At 46.8% G+C, this 20,255-nt stretch overlaps 1 protein-coding gene across 1 annotated transcript; it reads right to left on the minus strand.

Annotated features, from left to right (window-relative positions):
• Nucleotides 1-9,746: 9,746 nt before the first annotated feature.
• On the minus strand, nt 9,747-19,718 carry LOC118364636 (SH2 domain-containing adapter protein E-like). The gene is made up of 6 exons (XM_052509663.1): nt 18,602-19,718; nt 15,556-15,682; nt 14,306-14,554; nt 13,091-13,415; nt 11,385-11,504; nt 9,747-10,958 (listed from the first exon to the last, which is right to left on the minus strand). The coding sequence occupies exons 1-6, from the start codon at nt 19,073-19,075 to the stop codon at nt 10,766-10,768; spliced, it is 1,488 nt and encodes a 495-aa protein (XP_052365623.1). The 5' UTR covers nt 19,076-19,718; the 3' UTR covers nt 9,747-10,765.
• Between the last annotated feature and the right edge of the window lie 537 nt (nt 19,719-20,255).

A 20,255-nucleotide genomic window follows, 5' to 3' on the forward strand; every position in this document is an offset into this window, starting at 1 on the left:
TGTATTCTCTCTGTACTCTCTCTGTATTCTCTCTGTACTCTCTGTACTCTGTACTCTCTCTCCACTGTACTCTCTCTGTACTCTCTCTGTACTCTCTATGTACTCTCTCTATATTATCTCTGTGTCTCTATGTACTCTCTCTGTTCTCTGTATTCTCTCTCTGTACTCCCTCTGTACTCTCTATGTACTCTCTCTGTATTCTCTCTGTGTCTCTATGTACTCTCTCTGTACTCTGTATTCTCTCTCTGTACTCTGTATTCTCTCTGTACTCTGTATTCTCTCTCTGTACTCTGTATTCTCTCTCTGTACTCTGTATTCTCTCTCTGTACTCTCCATGTACTCTCTATGTACTCTGTATTCTCTCTCTGTACTCTCCATGTACTCTCTCTGTATTCTCTCTCTGTACTCTCCATGTACTCTCTATGTACTCTCTCTGTACTCTGTATTCTCTCTCTGTACTCTGTATTCTCTCTCTGTACTCTGTTTTCTCTCTCTGTACTCTCCATGTACTCTCTCTGTATTCTCTCTGTACTCTCTATGTACTCTTTATGTACTCTCTCTGTACTCTCTATGTATTCTCTATGTACTCTCTCCGTACTCTCTATGTATTCTCTCTGTACTCTCTCTGTATTTTCTGTACTCTGTATTCTCTCTCTGTACTCTCTCCGTACTCTGTACTCTCTCTGTACTCTCTCTGTACTTGCTATGTACTCCCTCTGTACTCTCTCTGTACTCGCTATGTACTCCCTCTGTGCTCTCTCTCTTCCTCTCCCCCACTCTTTCTCTCCTCTCTACCGCTTCTCTCTTTCCCCCACCTCTCCCCCTCTCATCTCTTCCCCACCTCTCTCTCCCCACTCCCACTCTATCCCGACTTCTCCCCCTCTCATGTCTCCCCAATCTCTCTCTCCCCCCACCACCCTCTCCTCCATCTCTTTCTCTCTCTCTCTCTCTCTCTCTCTCTCTCTCTCTCTCTCTCTCTCTCTCTCTCTCTCTCTCTCTCCCTCTCCCTCTCTCCCCCACCTGTCTCTCTCCCCCCTCTCTCTCTCTCTCTCTCTCTCTCTCTCTCTCTCTCTCTCTCTCTCTCTCCCTCTCTCTCTCTCTCCCCACCTGACTCTCTCCCCCACCTGTCTCTCTCCCCCCTTCTCTCTCTCTCTCTCTCTCTCTCTCTCTCTCTCTCTCTCGCCCCTCTCCCTCTCTCCCCCACCTGTCTCTCTCCCCCCTCCTCTCTCGCTCTCTCTCTCTGCTCTGAATGAGCTGACCTGACAGTGCTCCTCCTCTGTACTGAGTGCTTAGTCTCTCTCTGAATTATTTAGAAGCTGGGACCCCCATGAGTACTTCTCTTCCCCTCACACTCCCTTACGCTCCCTCCTTGTCTCTGTCCCTTAGTCCCTCCCTCCCTCTCTGTCATCCTCTCTCCTTCGATTGCAGACATTGCCGGCTGCATTCTGTTGTGTGAGTGACACTGCTTGACTGTCACATATTCAGATCTGACTGCTGCCCTATCAACTCAACAGGTTCAGATATTGTGGCGGTGTAGGGACTGACTGACTGCGCTAGGGTTAATGTATGCAGTGCTGGATGTATAGAAGATGTGGATGTGTTCACACAGCCAGCAAACTCTATCACCATCAGCTAGACATACAGACAAACCAATGGACTCAGTGCGAAAGATGGACGGATGGATTGAGTTATGGAAGGTTGGATGGATGCGTGGGTGAGTGTACGATAGACGGACCCAGCGGCGATTGTACGTCCATCTCCTCTGCCTCTAGCTCACTGTGACCTATATATAGACCATTGAGGAACGAATGAGGGAGACAGATGGAGGGAGAGAGAGAAAGGGAGGGAAGAAAAGAGGTAAATGGCTGGATGGTGTTGGTTGTTTAGCACGGGTCTGTCACAGGAAGTGTTTTGGGGAGTGTAGTTTCGGCAGGAGGATCAGAGGTTCAGTAAATTACTTTATTTCTGTTTCTCCTCTGACTTCCATCTTCACAAACAGAGAGCTATGCGTATGGCCACGCTTATTCACAGTTATTCATAGCTCTTTTATGTTGCAGTCTCTCTCTCTCCCTCCATTCCCTCCCTTCCTCACTATCTCTCTCTGTCTCTCTTCCCTCCCTCAATCTGCCTCTGTCTCTCCCTCTCTGTCTCTCTTCCCTCCCTGTCTCCACCACTCTTCCCTCCCTCAATCTGCCTCTGTCTCTCCCTCTCTGTCTCTCTTCCCTCCCTCAATCTGCCTCTGCCTCTCCCTCTCTGTCTCTCTTCCCTCCCTGTCTCCATCACTCTTCCCTCCCTCAATCTGCCTCTGTCTCTCCCTCTCTGTCTCTCTTCCCTCCCTGTCTCCATCTCTCTTCCCTCCCTCAATCTGCCTCTGTCTCTCCCTCTCTGTCTCTCTTCCCTCCCTGTCTCCATCACTCTTCCCTCCCTCTGTCTATCTCCCTCTCTCACCCTCTTCTTTCTCCTCCCAATAGAGATGGCCTTATCTCACTCACTAATCACTATGGCAACCTGGTAATCCCTTATATAGCAGAATTCTGACACACTCAGTGACATATACACACTCAATGACACACAAACACCAAAGCCAGCCATATCCTCCCATACACACACAGAACACACACAATAATCATATTAACATAAAATATAATCAAATGTTATTTGCCACATGCCCCGAATACAAAAGGTATTTGTGAAATGCTTACTTACAATCCCTTACCCAACAAGGCAGTTTTAAGAAAAATAAGAGTTAAGAAAATATTTACCAAATAAACTAAAGTTAAAAAAATAAATGAGTAACAATAAAATAACAATAACGAGGCTGAGGACCCATGCCAAATGTTTTCAGTCTCCTGAGGGGGAATAGACTTTGTTGTGCTCTCTTCACTACTGTCTTGGTGTGTTTGGACCATGATAGTTTGTTGTTGATGTGGACACCAAGAAACTTGAAGCTCTCGACGTGAATGGGGGTGCGAATGGGGGTGCGAATGGGGGTGTGCTCGGCCTCCTTTGCCTGTAGTCCACGATCAGCTCCTTTGTCTTGATCACATTGAGGGAGAGGTTGTTGTCCTGGCACCACACTGCCATGTCTCTGACCCCCTCCCTATAGGCTGTCTCTTCATTGTCATTAATCAGATCTACCATTGTGTTGTCGGCAAACTTAATGATGGTATTGGAGTCATGCTTGGCCACACAGTCGTGGGTGAACAATCACTCAAATGTATTTATAAAGCCCTTTTTACATCAGCCGATGTCACAAAGTGCTATCCAGGATCCCAGCCTAAAACCCCATCAGTAAGCTATGCAGATGTAGAAGCACAGTGGCGAGGAAAAACTCCCTAGAAAGGCAGGAACCTAGAAAGAAACCTAGCTCTGAGGAGTGGCCAGTCCTCTTCTGGCTGTGCCGGGTGGAGATTATAACAGTACATGGCCAAGATGGTCAAACGTTCATAGATGACCAGCAGGGTCAAATAATAATCACAGTGGTTGTAGAGGGTGCAACAGGTCAGCATCTCAGGAGTAAATGTCAGTTGGCTTTTCATAGCTGGTCATTCAGAGTTAGAGACAGCAGGTGTGGTAGAGAGAGAGAATCGAAAAATAGCAGGTCCGGGACAAGGTAGCACGTTCGGTGAACAGGTCAGGGTTCCATAGCTGCAGGCAGAACAGTTGAAACTGGAGCAGCAGCACGAACAGGTGGACAGCAAGGAGTCATCAGGCCAGGTAGTCCTGAGGCATGGTCCCAGGGCGGGAGAGAGAGAAATTAGAGGTAGCATACTTAAATTCACACAAGACACAGAATAAGACAGGAGAAACACTCCAGATATAACAGACTGACCCTAGCCCCCCGACACATAAACTATTGCAGCATAAATACTGGAGGCTGAGGCAGGAGGGGTAGGAGACACTGTGGCCCCGTCCGACAGTACCCCCAGACAGGGCCAACCAGGCAGGATATAACCCCACCCACTTTGCCAAAGCACAGTCCCCAGACCACTAGAGGGATATCTTCAAAACACCAACTTACTACCCTGAGACAAGGCCCACGAAGATCTCCCCACGGCACGAACCCAAGGGGGGCGCCAACCCGGACAGGAAGATCACGTCAGTGAGTCGACGCACCCCTCCTAGGGACGGCATGGAAGAGCACCAGTAAGCCAGTGACTCAGCCCCTGTAATAGGGTTAGAGGCAGAGAATCCCCATGGAAAGAGGGGAACCGGCCAGGCAGAGACAGCAAGGGTGGTTTGTTGCTCCAGTGCATTTCCGTTCACCTTCACACCCCTGGGTCAGACTGGACTCAATCATAGGACCTAGTGAAGAGATGAGTCTTCAATAAAGACTTAAGGGTCGAGACTGAGTCTGTGTCTCTCACATGGATAGGCAGACCATTCAATAAAAATGGAGCTCTGTAGGAGAAAGCCCTGCCTCCAGCTGTTCGCTTAGAAATTCTACGGACAATAAGGAGGCCTGCGTTTTGTGACCGTAGCGTACGTGTAGGTATGTACGGCAGGACCAAATCGGAGAGATAGGTAGGAGCAAGCCCATGTAATGCTTTGTAAATTAGCAGTAAAACCTTGAAATCAGCCCTAGCCTTAACAGGAAGCCAGTGTAGAGAGGCTAGCACTTGAGCAATATGATCACATTTTTTGGTTCTAGTCAAGTTCTAGCAGCCGTGTTTAGCATTAACGGAAGTTTATTTAGTGCTTTATCTGCGTAGCCGGAATGTAGAGCATTGCGATAGTCTAATCTAGAATTGACAAAAGCATGGATTAAATTATTTGAGTCTTTGATATTTATTATATCCAAAAGGGTAGGCAAGAGAATGGTCGTGGACAGGCAAAAAGTCAAAACCAGTTCAGACTCCAGGAAGTACAGTGTGGCAGGCAGGCTCGAGGTTAAGGCAGGCAGAATGGTCAGGCAGACAGGTACAGAGTCCAGAAAACAGGCAAGGGTCAAAACTGGGAGGAAAGTCCAGACCCTCCAGAGTCTCCCTCCTGTCCGGAGCCGTCAGTGACGCCCGCCAGTCCGGCTCTACCAGAGTCTCCCGCCTGTCCAGCGCTGCCAGAGTCACCCTCATATTCGGGGCCCGCTGCAAGGGTCTCCAGTCTGGGGCCGGCGGCGAGGGTCGCCGCTCCAGAGGCGCCACCTAAGTGGGCCAAGACTAAGGTGGAGTGGGGTCCACGTCCCGCGCCAGAGCCGCCACCGCGGATAGATGCCCACCCAGACCCTCCCCTATGGGTTTAGGTTTTGCGGCCAGAGTCCGCACCTTTGGGGGGTAGTGTCACGCCCTGACCTTAGTTCCTTTTTAATCTCTATTTTGGTTTGGTCGGGGCGTGAGTTGGGGTGGGCATTCTATGTTTTTTTTCTATGTTTTCTTTTCTATGTGTTTGGCCTGGTATGGTTCCCAATCAGAGGCAGCTGCCTATCGTTGTCCTCTGATTGAGAACCCTACTTTGGGAGCCTTTTCCCACCTTGTGTTTGTGGGTTGTTGTTTCCTGTTTTGACCTTTCAGGACTGTTTCTATTTTCATTTCTTGTATTCACTTTGTTATTTTGTATTTTCGTGTTCTGTTTTAATAAATATCATGGACACTTACCACGCTGCGTTTTGGTCCGATCCTTCCTACTCCTCATCCGATGAAGACGAAGATCGTTACAGACACCTGGCGGGCGTGGAGACAATAACAAGGACAGGTGAAACTGATCAGGGTGTGACAGTACCCCCAACCCCATCTCTAGGGCGCATACCTGGTTAACCTGGGTGTAGGCGGTAGAAGTCGGTGATGAGGGCTGGATCCAGGATGTCTCTAGCACCTCTCTCAGCACCTCTCCTCCGGGCCGTAATCCTCCCAGTCAACCAGGTACTGGAAACCCCTGCTCCTTGGTCAAACACTCAGGAGACATCTCACCGTGTATGCCGGATGGCCATCAATGACACGGGGGAGGGGTGGGGGGCCTGGGAACAGAAGACAAAGGACAGTGAGACAGGGGCTTAATCCTAGACACATGGAACGTTGGGTGAATACAGAGGGTACGGAGTAACAAGAGATGGACAGCAGTGGAACTAAGGACTCTAGAGATGGGAAACGGACCAGTGAAATGGGGGGATAGTTTTCAGGACTCTACCCGAAGGGGAAGGTCCCATGTGGACAGTCATACCCTCTGCCCAATGTGGTAGCGGGGAGCTGGAGTCCGCTGGCTGTGTTGAAGTCTGTTTTCCCCTTCACGTATCCGAACCAGGTGGTAGGCATTCCGAAGGTCCAACTTGGACAAAATGGTGGCCCCCCCTGATTTTTAACTGTAATGTCATTAAGTCCCCGGTAGTCAATGCACGGACCTTCTACTCCACAAAGAAAAACCCAGAAATGGCAGGAGATGCAGAGGGACGGATGGCCCCAGTAGCCAGAGACTTGGTCTCTGGCCCGGATAGAGAATATAGCCGACCCCGAGGTGGTGTGGTGCCTGGGAGAAGATCAATGGCACAATCATAAGGACGGTGCGGGGGATGGGAAGTAGCACGTGCCTTACTGAAAACTTCAAGGAGGTCATGGTATTCAGTGGGAATGGCAGAAACATCCAAAGCCTTGCTTAACGTCCTGAGGAAGACGTCTCGGGGAAGGATGTGCAGCTTGAAGACAGTGAAGACAGGTCCAGTCAATTAAAGGGTTGTGTTTTTGGATCCATGAAAATCCCAAGACAACCGGAACATGGAGATGCAATGAGGAGGAACTGTATGGTCTCACTGTGGTTACCTCAAACCTGTATATGAACGGGCACAGTACTATGGGTGACTCTATCTATTGAGCAGCCGTCCAGTGCCCTAGCATCCATGGGAACCGAGAGAGGTTGAATGGGAATACCAAGCTCAGAAACATTAGTAGCATCCATAAAACTTTCATCAGCCCCAGAGTCAATGAGCACTTCGGAGAGACTTAGATGGGTCTCCCCACAGCAAAAGCACAAAAATAGGTGTGCGAGTAATGGGAATTAGTGAACTCCCAGTCTGGCTCACCAGAGTACTTGTACCCACCAAAGACAAGGGTTTCCTAACAGGGCAGGTAGTTATGTAATGTCCTGCCCCTCCACAGTACAGACAACAGTTTGAACTCAGCCTATGTGAGCGTTCCCCAACCGATAACCTAGCTCATCCCAATTGCATAGGCTCAGGAGTATCCAATTCACCCGTCGTTGATGATTCACGAAGGTGAATTGATCGTTGATGATTTTCAAAGGTGAGCGAGCCATAGCAGATGAACGAGTGTGCCCGAGACCAGACCTCCTCTCACTCCTGCTTTCCCTTAGGCGTCCATCAATTCTAATGGTGAGGGCGATGAGGGGGTAGAGGTTTTACCACCTCAGGTAATCCGTGAAGAACGGTATCGAAAAGAGACTCCAGGCACTCTCGGCAGCCAATGTGCAAAAATCAACCTTGTAGTCTGCCACACTACGGGAGTTTTGACGTAATTCAAGAAGTTTACTGGCCGCCTCTCTCCCGGATACCGGAGAATCGAATACCTTCCTCACCTCTGCCATGAAATCCTCCAGATGACAACAAATGGTGGATTGTTGCTCCCGAACTGCCGTAGCCCAGGAGAGCGCCCTTCCTGACATTAGCGTAATAATATACACTATCTTTGACCGGTCCGAAGAGAACGAAGATGGCTGCAGCTCAAAAATAAGGGAGCATTAAGAAACCCTGGCAGGTTCCTGTAATGAAGTTCGTCTGTTGTTTGAAGAGAGTCAGACCTAAATGCAGCGTGTAGGTTACTCATGACTTTTAATGAAGATAATGCGGTACATGAAATAACTGAAAATACAATAACAACAAACGAGTGAAACTAATTACAGCCTATCTGGTGACTAACACAGAGACAGGTACAATCACCCACGAAATACAACGCGCACTCAGGCTGCCTAAATACGGTTCCCAATCCGAGACAACGAGAATCAGCTGACTCCAATTAGGAATCGCCTCAGGCAGCCAAGCCTAACTAGACACACCCCTAATAATACACACTCCCAATTAATACAAACCCCAATACGAAATACAACATATAAACCCATGTCACACCCTGGCCTACCCAAACATATAACAAAAACACAAGATACAATGACCAAGGCGTGACAGTTCCTGGATCCCCAGGATATTGCTCCGGAGGAGCCGCGGTAGGCTGTACAAACCCACCACTGATCGTAGACAGATTACTGGATGGTTGGGTGGTCTCGGAGGTGGCAGGCTGCCTATGACCTAACTCACTGATTCGCCCATGATAGCCTTGAACCCTTGGCCGTGACGTAGAGTCCAGGAGGTACAGTGTGGCTGGCAGACTCAAGGTCAGAGCAGGCAGAATGGTCAGGCAGACGGGTACAGAGTCCAAAAAACAGACAAGGGTCAAAACCGGGAGGACTAGTAAAAGAGAATAGAAAAGGCAGGAGCACGGGAAAAACACGCTGGTTGACTTGGAACATACAAGACGAACTGGCACAGAGAGACAGGAAACACAGGGATAAATACACCAGGGATACTGTACCAAGTGGCACCTGGAGGGGCTGGAGGGAATAATAAGGACAGGTGAAACTGATCAGGGTGTGACACACAGTTTTATTTGAGACGACTATACAACCATCAAAATTAATTGTCAGATCTAACAGAAGATCTCTTTGTTTCTTGAGACCTAACATTAGCATCTCTGTTTTGTCTGAGTTCCTTATGTCTGTAACACAGGCTTCCTTGGGGGGCAATTTTGGGGCTTCACCATGTTTCATCAAAATGTACTGCTGTGTATCGTCTGCATAGCAGTGAAAGTTAACATTATGTTTCTGAATGACATCACCAAGAGGTATTATATATAGTGAAAACAATAGTGGTCCAGGAGGGGACTAAGCACGCATCCCTGAGAGGCCTCTGTGTTGAGGATCAGCATGGCAGATGTGTTGTTGCCTACCCTCACCACCTGGGGGCAGCCCGTCAGGAAGTCCAGGATCCAGTTGCAGAGGGAGGTGTTTAGTCCCAGGGTCCTTAGCTTAGTGATGAGCTTTGAGGGCACTATGGTGTTGAACTCTGAGCTGTGAGCACGTCCTGGTAATCCGTCTGGCCCTGCGAATGTGGACCTGTTAAAGGTCTTACTCACATCGGCTAAGGAGATCATGATCACACTGTTGTACGGAACAGCTGGTGCTCTCATGCATGCTTCAGTGTTGCTTGCCTCGAAGCACAATAGAAGTCCTTTAGCTCGTCTGGTGGCCACATGTGTGATGAAGCTTATTATTTTCAAAAAAAGATTGTTGTTTGTGGCTTTTAAAAAAGCTTACCATGTGAATGAGAGTGGTTTTGTGTGTAACTTATGTGTGCATGGTGTAAATGTGAGGTGTGTCTGTACATTTGTAAGTGTGTGTTTCTCTCTCTCTCTCTCTCTCTCTCTCTCTCTCTCTCTTTATGTTCCTCTGTAGTGTCTAACTCTAATTGATTTACTACCCAGGTCAATGGCTCTGCGGTTAAAGAGGAGCTCAGCTCACACATCCTGTAGTTAGCTTCTCACTCTCATCACGGGGCAATCATCACCCAAGTCATATGTGTTTCTGTTCTGATCTGTGTGTGCGCGCACATCTGTGTGCTTGTGTGTGCATGTGTGTGTTTGTGTGTGTGTCTGTTAGCATCTGAGCTCCTAGAGTGTGCGGCTCTCTTTTATTTTCAAGTTTGTGTGTCTGTGTTATAATTATTAAATTGCCTTTATCTAAAAAACAGAAGAAACTAAATGCACATTCACTTTATTCCAGGCAACATTACAGTATTTCATGAATTGTACAACAAGTCTGGGTTATTACAGTAACACCCTTGGTTATTACAGTAACAAGCCTGGGTTATTACAGTAACAAGACTGGGTTATTGCAGTAAAGATCCTGGGTTATTACAGTAACAAGCCTGGGTTATTTCAGTAACAAGCCTGGGTTATTACAGTAACAAGTCCGGGTTATTACAGTAACAAGTCCGGGTTATTACAGTAACAAGACTGGGTCATTACAGTAACAAGCCTGGGTTATTAAAGTAACAAGACTGGGTTATTACAGTAAAGATCCTGGGTTATTACAGTAACAAGCCCGGGTTATTACAGTAACAAGACTGGGTTATTACATTAACAAGCCTGGGATATTACAATTCCAGGCTTTGGCTCCATGGCTATTACAGTAACAAGCCTGGGTTATTTCAGTAACAAGTCTGGGATATTACAGTAACAAGCCTGGGCTATTACAGTAACAAGCCTTGGATATTACAGTAACAAACCTGGGCTATTACAGTAACAAGGCTGGGATATTACAGTAACAAGCCTGGGTCATTGCAGAAACCATCACATGTGCAAATACATTCACATCAAAAACAGATCATACTTCTGTCTAATAGGCACCATACTGTATGTGTCTGATGATAATACAGACAGCTATCAAATCAATGAGGCCTAATATTACCCAGAGCACACTACACATACAGGTACTTAGGCTAACTAGCTAAACATTTGGCATTTGGTATTTATCAGGCTCCCCATTAGCCGCTGCAAAAGCATCAGCCACTCTTTCTGGGGCCCATATGAAACATGACATAATACATAGTACAGAACATTATTCCCTCCTGAAACATTCTCTGTGCTACGCAGTGTGAGGGTTTGACCACTAGGCTGTGCATTGGAGAAACTCAAGATGATACTGTACCTCTCAAGCTGTTTGGGTGAGACCTGCTACTCCTTTGCAGTGGTGTGTGTGTGTGTTCAGTGTGTGTTCAGTGTGGCCTGGGGACAGGGTGTTGCAGGGTCATGTGTTCAGCTCCAGTGAAGGGCAGTCTGTGTGTACAGTAGTGATGCACCACCTCTGGTATACTGTTGAACACACAGCTACTCTGGTCCAGAGTATAACCCAGACCCTTACTGCCTTTAGTCTGGGCCACGATGATATGGACACAACACTGACTGGTCCTGGGAGGGAGGGAGGGAGGGAGGGAGGGAGGGAGGAAAGAGAGAGGAGGGAGGAGAGGAGAGAGAGAGAGAGAGAGAGAGAGAGAGAGAGAGAGAGAGAGAGAGAGAGAGAGAGAGAGAGAGAGAGAGAGAGGAGGGAGGGAGGGAGGGAGGGAGGGAGGGAGGGGAGAGGAGAGGAGAGAGAGAGAGAGAGAGAGAGAGAGAGAGAGAGAGAGAGAGAGACCATATTACTTCAGTAACAGGGGAAGATGTGGAGCTATAGCTACATAACTAGAGGATACAGTCTGGATGTTTGTACTGTAGCAAAGGGTTAGGGGCTTAGTTATTCCAACACATGCTGCTCACCCTCCATGTCTGTGGTGTGTAAAGTGGTTAATGATGAGTGCTCACTGAAGAGTGAGAAGTGTAACACAGAAACACACTAACTTGAGCGCGATAGAGTATTTGCTGGTCCCTGATTCGCTGTCTCTAACCAGGAAGCTGGCATCCCTGCAGCGCTGGAGCTGAGCCTCTGCCTGCTGGCGACTCACACTGCCATGGTACCAGCTAGAGGAGGGGGAGAGGGGAGAAGAGAGGGATGAGGTGAAAGAGAGGGAGAAATAAACATACATACAATGTTTAGAGCTTCAGAGCAGTAGAATGGATGGGGATGAATGTCATATTGTAAACCTGCTCATCAAACATCTCATTCCAAAATCATGGGCATTAATATGGAGTTGGTCCCCCCTTTGCTGCTTTAACAGCCTTTACTCTTCTGGGAAGGCTTTCCACTAGATGTTGGGACATTGCTGCGGGGACTTGCTTCCATTCAGCCACAAGGGCATTAGTGAAGTCGGGCACTGATGTTGGGTGATTAGGCCTAGCTTGCAGTCAGCGTTCTAATTCATCCCAAAGGTGTTAGATGGGGTTGAGGTCAGGGCTCTGTGCAGGCCAGTCAAGTTCTTCCACACGGATCTCGACAAACCATTTCTGCATGGACATCGCATTGTGCACAGGGGCATTGTCATGCTGAAACAGGAAAGGGCCTTCCCCAAACTGTTGCCACAAAGTTGGAAGCACAGAATTGTCTAGAATATCATTGTATGCTGTAGTGTTAAGCTTTCCCTTCACTGGAACTAAAGGGGCCTAGCCGGAACCATGAAAAACAGTCCCAGAACATTATTCCTCCAACACCAAACTTTATAGTTGGCACTATGCATTGGGGCAGGTAGCGTTCTACTGGCATCCGCCAAACCAAGATTTGTCCGTTGGACTGACAGATGGTGAAGCGTGATTCATTACTACAGACAACACGTTTCCACTGCTCCAGAGTCCACAAACCGTTCTTGTGCTGATGTTGCTTCCACAGACAGTTTGGTACTCAGTAGTGAGTGTTGCAACCGAGGACAGGCGATTTTTAGGCGTTACGTACTACATCACTTCAGCTTGTATGGACTACCACTTCACGGCTGAGCCGTTTTTGCTCCTAGACGTTTCCACTTCATAATAACAGCACTTACAGTTGACCGGGGCAGCTGTAGCAGGGTAGAAATTTGACGAACTGACTTGTTGGAAAGGTGGCATCCTATGACTAGCCGGTTACCACCTGGTTACTCAACCCTGCACCCTAGAGGCTGCTGCTGTACATACTGTAGACATGGAATCACTGGTCACTTTAATAATGTTGACATACTGCTTTACTCATCACTTATGTATATACTGTATTCTATTGTATTTTAGTCAATGCCACTCTGATGTCCACAATATTTATATATTTATTAATTCCATTCTATACTTTTAGATTTGTGTGTATTGTTGTGAATTGTTAGATACTACTGCACTATTGGAGCTAGGAACACCAGCATTTCACTACACCTGCAATAACATCTGCTAAATATGTGTATGTGACCAATAACATTTGATTTGATGACAGTGCCACATTGAAAGTAACTGAGTAAGCCATTCTACTGCCAATGTTTGTCTATATGGAGATTGAATGGCTTTGTGCTCAAATGTATACATCTGTCAGCAATAGGTGTGGCTGAAATAGCCGAATCCACTCATTTAAATGGGTGTCCACATACTGCTGTATATATAGTGTATCTCAATCCCCCCCATCCAGCCTCTCCCTTCTCCCTCTCCTCTTCCCTTACCTCTGTTTCTCCAGGGGCAGGGTGGGGTCCACTTTGGCTGTCTCTGCGTTGGGTGTGGAGGTGGTGGAGGGAGGAGAAGAGGATGGGGAAAGTTTGGGAGTGGGAAAAGAGTGAGAGGTGGGAGAGGGGGGAGAGGAATGAGAGAGTGGTGAGGGAGGAGAGAGTTTGAGAATGGGGGAAGTAGGGGAGGAGGGAGAGGGGACGAGGACTTTCTTGTTCCAGGTCTTCTGTCTGAGGGTCTGCTGATGACTGAGAGTCTGCTGTCTGATGGGTGGAGGAGGTTCCTCTTTAGGGGGCAAACTGCTCATTCCCTTCTTAAACTGGGCTGGAGAGAGAGCGAGAGAGAGAGAGAGAGAGCGAGAGAGAGAGAGAGAGAGAGAGAGAGAGAGAGAGAGAGAGAGAGAGAGAGAGAGACAGAGAGACAGAGAGACAGAGAGAGAGGACTGTGTGTGTTTGTGTATCGTTGTTGTATCCAATATGTTCCCTCTCCTTCCCTCCCTCTATCTCCCTCCTTCCCTCCCTTTCCCCCCCTCTTCCCTCCCTTTTACCTCCCTCCTTCCCTCCCTTTATCTCCCTCCTTCCCTCCCTTTACCTCCCTCCTTCCCTCCCTTTATCTCCCTCCTTCCCTCCCTTTACCTCCCTCCTTCTATCTCCCTCCTTCCCTCCCTTTACCTCCCTCCTTCCCTCCCTCTATCTCCCTCCTTCCCTCCCTTTACCTCCCTCCTTCCCTCTTTTTACCTCCCTCCTTCCCTCCCTTTACCTCCCTCCTTCCCTCCCTTTACCTCCCTCCCTCCTTCCCTCCCTCTATCTCCCTCCTTCCCTCCCTTTACCTCCCTCCTTCCCTCCCTTTACCTCCCTCCCTCCTTCCCTCCCTCTATCTCCCTCCTTCCCTCCCTTAACCTCCCTCCTTCCCACCCTTTACCTCCCTCCTTCCCTCCCTCTATCTCCCTCCTTCCCTCCCTTTACCTCCCTTTACCTCCCTCCCTCCATCTCTCTCCTTCCCTCCCTTAACCTCCCTCCTTCCCACCCTTTACCTCCCTCCTTCCCTCCCTTTACCTCCCTCCCTCCATCTCCCTCCTTCCCTCCCTTTACCTCCCTCCCTCCATCTCCCTCCATCTCCCTCCTTCCCTCCCTTTACCTCCCTCCTTCCCACCCTTTACCTCCCTCCTTCCCTCCCTTTACCTCCCTCCCTCTGGAAAACATATATCTATCTACCTGTCAGTGCTCTGACAATGTCCTCCTTCCTCCACTCCCAGGGTAGTTCATACTCTCCAGGGGGGCGAGGGTCTGACTCCGGCCGTGTCACAGGGATCCACACCCCTCCTGCCTCCCCATCTGTCTCCAGCAGCCCCTCGTAGGGAGTGTCGTAGATGTGGGGGGGTGCGGGCTTGCCCCCTTCTCCATCTCCCTTGGGAAGCAGCACACACACCTTCAGCAGGTCCTTGGAGCCCCGCCTACGAATACCTACAGAGTCATTAGAACAATAACATGGCCATTATTTGGTAGGCCCGTTTGACCCATGTGGATATCAAACCCTCAACTCTGCCATTCCAACATTACTGCTGATGTGACATGATTGTGATCCATTGTTCAGTTATAGACTGTTAGAAAAAACTATGCCATCTAGAACCTAAAAGGGTTATTCGGGTGTCCCCATAGGAAAACCTTTAGAAGAACCCTTTTTGGTTCCAGGTAGAACATTTTACACAGAGGGTTCTACATGGAACCCAAAATAGTACTGCCTGGATCAAGAAAGGTTCTACCTGGAACCAATGGGGACAGCCTATGGGGACAGCCGAAGAAACCTTTTGGAACCCCTATTTCTAAGAGTATAACACATAGCTTAGTAGCTTGTGATGTGGTCAGACATGTCTGTGGAGGCCGTCAGGTAGCCTGTGTGTCTGGGCTATTGTGTGACTAAACAATGGAGCTACGGGAAGAAAGGTCAACACAGAGCCTGAATGGATGACAGAACGGACCTCTTCCTGAATTCTGGGAAGTGATTGGGTGAGACCAGGAGGAGGGGGATGGGAGGTGGGGGTCTTTTGGTTCTTTTCACACAAAAGTAAAGTAAAATGGAAGGGGTGGGGGGAAGAAACTGGAGGTAACTTCCTTTCCAGAGAATGGGGTAAAGGAAACAGAGGCAGGAGACAGGAAATCCAAGAGGAAGCTGCACCCACTGTCGCAGCACAACACCATTCCCATAGCAACCGCCAGTAGGGAGGAAGTCAGGGGAGAGAGAGAGGAGGGTCTCGTTCTAGTCCGATCCTTTAAAAACCTTTTAACAGCAGCAGTCTACAACCTTGATTTCTGGAGAGCTGCAGGGAGTGCAGGCTTTTGTTCCAGCCCAGCACGAACTCCAGCAGTTGATTAACTAAGCCAGTGTGTATTAGCGCTGTGCTGGAACAAAAGCTTGGATTCCCTGTAGCTCTCCAGGACAAGATCTGACCCCTGACCTTACTGACCTGTGATGATAACCTGGGCGTCATAGGGCTCCATGTATCCATCGTTCTCTCCCTCCCTCTCCGCCTCCCTCTGCTCCCTCGTTTTCTCTGCGTCGAACGGGTCAGCATAGTCCTCCAGAATAATCAGCTACACAGCGGGAGAGAAGTTGTTAAATGCTCTCCCTAACCTTCACAGTACTATACTGTAGGCCTTCTGCCAGAGTAACTGCAATAACCTGTGTAATTAACCTGTAACAGTCTAGTTGGTATGGAGACGTCCCCTTGACGAACTGGGAATGTTTCTTGGGGAATCTCCCCTGCTCTGTGCTCTGTGTGTGTATTCCCTCCCATGGCTCTGTGTGTTGAGTGTTTACGTGTCTGTCTGACTGCCTGTATGATCTTCATCAAAGCGGCGCCACAGTGATCTGAGCTGCTTGTGGGAGAGCTACAGTCACCACAGTGTTAGATGATGCCTCAAACATAGCCTTCACTAGGGGGAGAAATATAGGAGGAGAAAGAGGTATCGTGTGTATGTGTGTGTGTCTGTCTGTGTCTGTGTGTGTCTGCGTCTGCGTCTGTGTGTGAGGGTGACAGCAGTTAGGGAACAGGAGGGGAAGGGACACAGGAAGACAGACTGGGGAAAGAGGTTAGGTCTCATTGTGTGTTTTTTGTACGGCTGGTGGTGAGGAAAGAGAGACAGGAGGGGGAGGGAGAAGTAGAGACAAAGGCTGAGGTGGGAGAGAGAGACTGATCACAACTCTCCGAGCTACAGTTCTTTCTTTATATCAGTGCACTCATATATGTATGGAAGCTCGTTCCTGCCACCCAATTTAAAAAAAATCTGACTATGAGTTAGTAAGTCATTGTAATGAGATACTAAGTCATAATCATGAGATAGTAAGTAATAATATTGCGATACTAAGTCAGAATTCTGAGATAGTAAGTCATTATTAGGAGATACTAAGTCAGAATTCTGAGATAGTAAGTCATTATTAGGAGATACTAAGTCAGAATTCTGAGATAATAAGTCATTATTAGGAGATACTAAGTCAGAATTCTGAGATAGTAAGTCATTATTAGGAGATACTAAGTCAGAATTCTGAGATAGTAAGTCATTATTAGGAGATACTAAGTCAGAATTCTGAGATAGTAAGTCATTATTAGGAGGTACTAAGTCAGAATTCTGAGATAGTAAGTAATTATTAGGAGATACTAAGTCAGAATTCTGAGATAGTAAGTCATTATTAGGAGGTACTAAGTCAGAATTCTGAGATAATAAGTCATTATTAGGAGGTACTAAGTCAGAATTCTGAGATAATAAGTCATTATTAGGAGATACTAAGTCAGAATTCTGAGATAGTAAGTCATTATTAGGAGGTACTAAGTCAGAATTCTGAGATAATAAGTCATTATTAGGAGGTACTAAGTCAGAATTCTGAGATAATAAGTCATTATTTGGAGATACTAAGTCAGAATTCTGAGATAGTAAGTCATTATTAGGAGATACGTTTAGGCGATCTGTATTGTTCCAGATTTTGTGTTGTGAGTTGTGAGTTTAATTCAATTAATGAATTATTAATATATAGCCATTGATTCTTGAAGAATGTAAGAGAAAGAGAGCAATGGAGAGAGAACCAAAAATGATATTGTTCCAGAGTTTTCCATTGTTTGTAAACAACTGTAATTGTAAACACACAAACACTGTACAGGTTCACAACACAGATGGTCAGTTCTTGCATCCATACAGATGTAGGATCTTAATTTGGTCAATTTTGTTGCTTTGAATTTTCCTGCACAGCAGGAATGGCAAACTTGTAGTCTATTTGAGGATTAAAAAGGCCTCTAAAGTTTGTCATTTCCACTTTAAAATAACAGACTTGATTTGCCCTAATGAAAAATGTATCAACCCATACAAAAAATGGCCATGAATTATAATCCACATAATAATTCACATTTCCTGTTGCTGCAGGATTCTATTCCTGCTGTAGCATACAGGATCAAATGAAGATCCTACATCTGTTTGTGAGAGTCCTTGCATCTATGTATTTAAATGTGGTTACATTTCTCCTGCCCCATTCCTCAGCTGTTTACCAATTAAGTGGCGGGGAAAGGCTTTGTTATTGTTGGAATCACAGATTTCCCTTTTAAAAGGGGTCGTGACCTGCAGGACTATTCAATGTCCATGATCCAGACTTATTATCTCATAATTATAACGTACATATCTCATAATAATGAATGACTACCTCATAATTATGATGTAGTATCTCATTATTCGGATTTACTATCTCCTAATTCTGACTTATGTTACATATGTAAGGGATAATCGACGTGGGGCTATGTGTTGTATGGAAAATAATGAACAACGTGGAAAGTGTGTTCCACGACGCACTAGCGTTCCACAACGGAGTTACATTATTTTCCAGAGAATGTATAGAGCCCCGAGTTGATTATCCCTTTCATAACCATGGCTATAATTGAATACATTTACTGCTAGAAATGTGTTCAACATCCACTGAAGAAGCTAGCAAGTTTACTAAATTGATACCATTCCCATCTTAGCCATTATGAAAATCTAAATCAACAATGCCAATAATGTTTTCAATACGACTTTTGCTTTCAGAAGCAGCTCAAACATCGTCAAACATGAGTTATACCATGGCTTTGTCGAATACATGTTTCTGATTGGCCTGAAGGGCATTCTAGGGCGTGCATTATTTCCTTTTATAAACCTGTTGGTTCGAGTCCCGAATGCTAATTGGCTGAAAACCGTAGTATATCAGACCATACTACAGTTCACCATGGTATATTGGCCATACACCACACGCTATTACGTAATTATGATTTACTATCTCATAACTTCGTTAGCGGGAACGAGCTTCCATATGCTTCCATACACATATGACAATAAACAACAAGATCAAATGTAAATTACAGTAAGCCTAATAACACTGTAGGGCTAATTATAGCATTATAGCATATATTGTTACTACTAAATGCCTTTTTCATTTTTGTTTGTTCAATCTTAGACGGTTGACAAAGATGTCAGTACCAAATCTGCGCCACTCACCATCGTTGTTTTGATGTCCAACTTCCCCCTCTCGTTTTCGTATCCCACCTGTTCACCTGTACCGCTATGTTTGGGACCCTTGTCCTGTTTGTCCACTTTGATCATCCTGCTGATGCACGCATGCGCCAAACTGGATGTCCTGTTGGGCCGATGCTCCTCAGATGCCCCCACCTCGAGCTTGGAATTCTTCCTACTCTTCCCAGGGATGAGACTGTCCCAGATCTTACCGTCCTTAAACGAGTTCCCGGCAGTACCCGAGCCGTTCCGACCCAGTTCGATGGCCGAGTTTTTCCGGTTTCTTCCGGTCAGTATAGAGCCCATCCCTCCAGCACTTTCCTTGACCCGGTTCCCCTTCAGACTGGTCCCCGGTGTTAACCCGTGTCTGGTTCGGGGTTGAGTGCCGGACTCCGAGGCAGAGCGGACCCGTTCGGTCCCGTTCTTCAGATTGATGGCGGAACTAAACCACTTTGCCATTGCTGATTACGATCCGTGGCAGTTTTTTGGTTTCTAGCTTTGGCTCAAAACACACTCACTTAGGCCTACTTAGTCTTAATGTTTATTAATCACCCGCAATCTAGTCACAGAGAATAGTTGGTTAGCCCACATAAAACTTTCCAAGCACATTCATCCACGAACACATTGGCCTACGTTTACGCGCCGCGCGCCTGATATCTTATCCGAATTACCACCTTTGTGATGTTAATGTATTTTTTTAAATTATTACAAATGATTTCTACCCCATAAATTCAGTAGTAAATGTTGTCATATAATTTAAAGTCCAAACTTCACCCCATTTGTCGCTTGACCCACTTCGCTTTGTCGTTCCACAGTGCGTAAAGTTACCTCTCCTTTCATCAACTTGTAACGCCTGTAATATCTATTTCTGCCAGTCGCTTTCGCTTTATCTCGAAGCTATCCCCGCAGTTTGAAGAGTAGTCTTTGGAGAGCGTAGAATCGGAAGAACTGGAAGTTTTTCTTCGCACTCACTAATGATGATCCCATTCCCGGAGCTACTGGTGTATGGAGCGGGCTGTCAAAGCTGAGTGCTGGAGAGAGAAGTGCGTGTGTGAGAGAAAGAGTTTGGTGGAGTTGGGAAATGGGTGTGGTGGTGGACTAGCCTACAACAGAATGGTCAAAGAACGCCTATAGTAGGCTATTATTCACTAACAGGGAGGAGACAGGGCAGCTTTGGCAACGCATTTCTCAATTGATGATTAAAAAAAGTTGCCGTATTACAACATAGTCAATATTTATTAATCAACATAGTCAATATTAACCTACATTGTTTGAAATTGATGTGTGCAACACAATAGGCTGCAATTAAACATGTCATCCAAAAATATGAACACTGCTTGAATTCACAGGTTTTGGCACCACAATGAGTGAGAACAAATATGTTTTCAAAATAAGAAAACATGTAATTTGTGTTGAGAATTTTCTATAGGGAAAAGAGTCGAATGGCTATTTCAGTGGTTGATTCAAATTAGTAGAATAAACTGTCCCCTAGGCCTCTGTCCTAATTGCCAATCATCTGTAATAATGTGTGCTAAGGGCGCCCTCTGCAGGGGATCTGGTAGATCAAGTGGAACGGTTACCCAATTCCCCTGCGGAGACACTGGTCGGTTTGGTATGGGACTGTTGGAATTTGAGGAGC

Source organism: Oncorhynchus keta, unplaced genomic scaffold, assembly GCF_023373465.1.
Source record: "Oncorhynchus keta strain PuntledgeMale-10-30-2019 unplaced genomic scaffold, Oket_V2 Un_contig_4917_pilon_pilon, whole genome shotgun sequence".
Taxonomy (NCBI): domain Eukaryota; kingdom Metazoa; phylum Chordata; class Actinopteri; order Salmoniformes; family Salmonidae; genus Oncorhynchus; species Oncorhynchus keta.

Bases quoted from the DNA above. Each gene is read 5' to 3' on its own strand.
- LOC118364636 (XM_052509663.1), bottom strand. From the start codon at position 19,075: ATGGCAAAGTGGTTTAGTTCCGCCATCAATCTGAAGAACGGGACCGAA. The intron at 14,555-15,555 runs GTCAGTAAGGTC...ATGACTCTGTAG, and splicing joins CGCCCAGGTTATCATCACAG to GTATTCGTAGGCGGGGCTCC. The intron at 11,505-13,090 runs GTAAGGGAAGAG...CCCCTCCTCTAG, and splicing joins CTGCCCCTGGAGAAACAGAG to CTGGTACCATGGCAGTGTGA.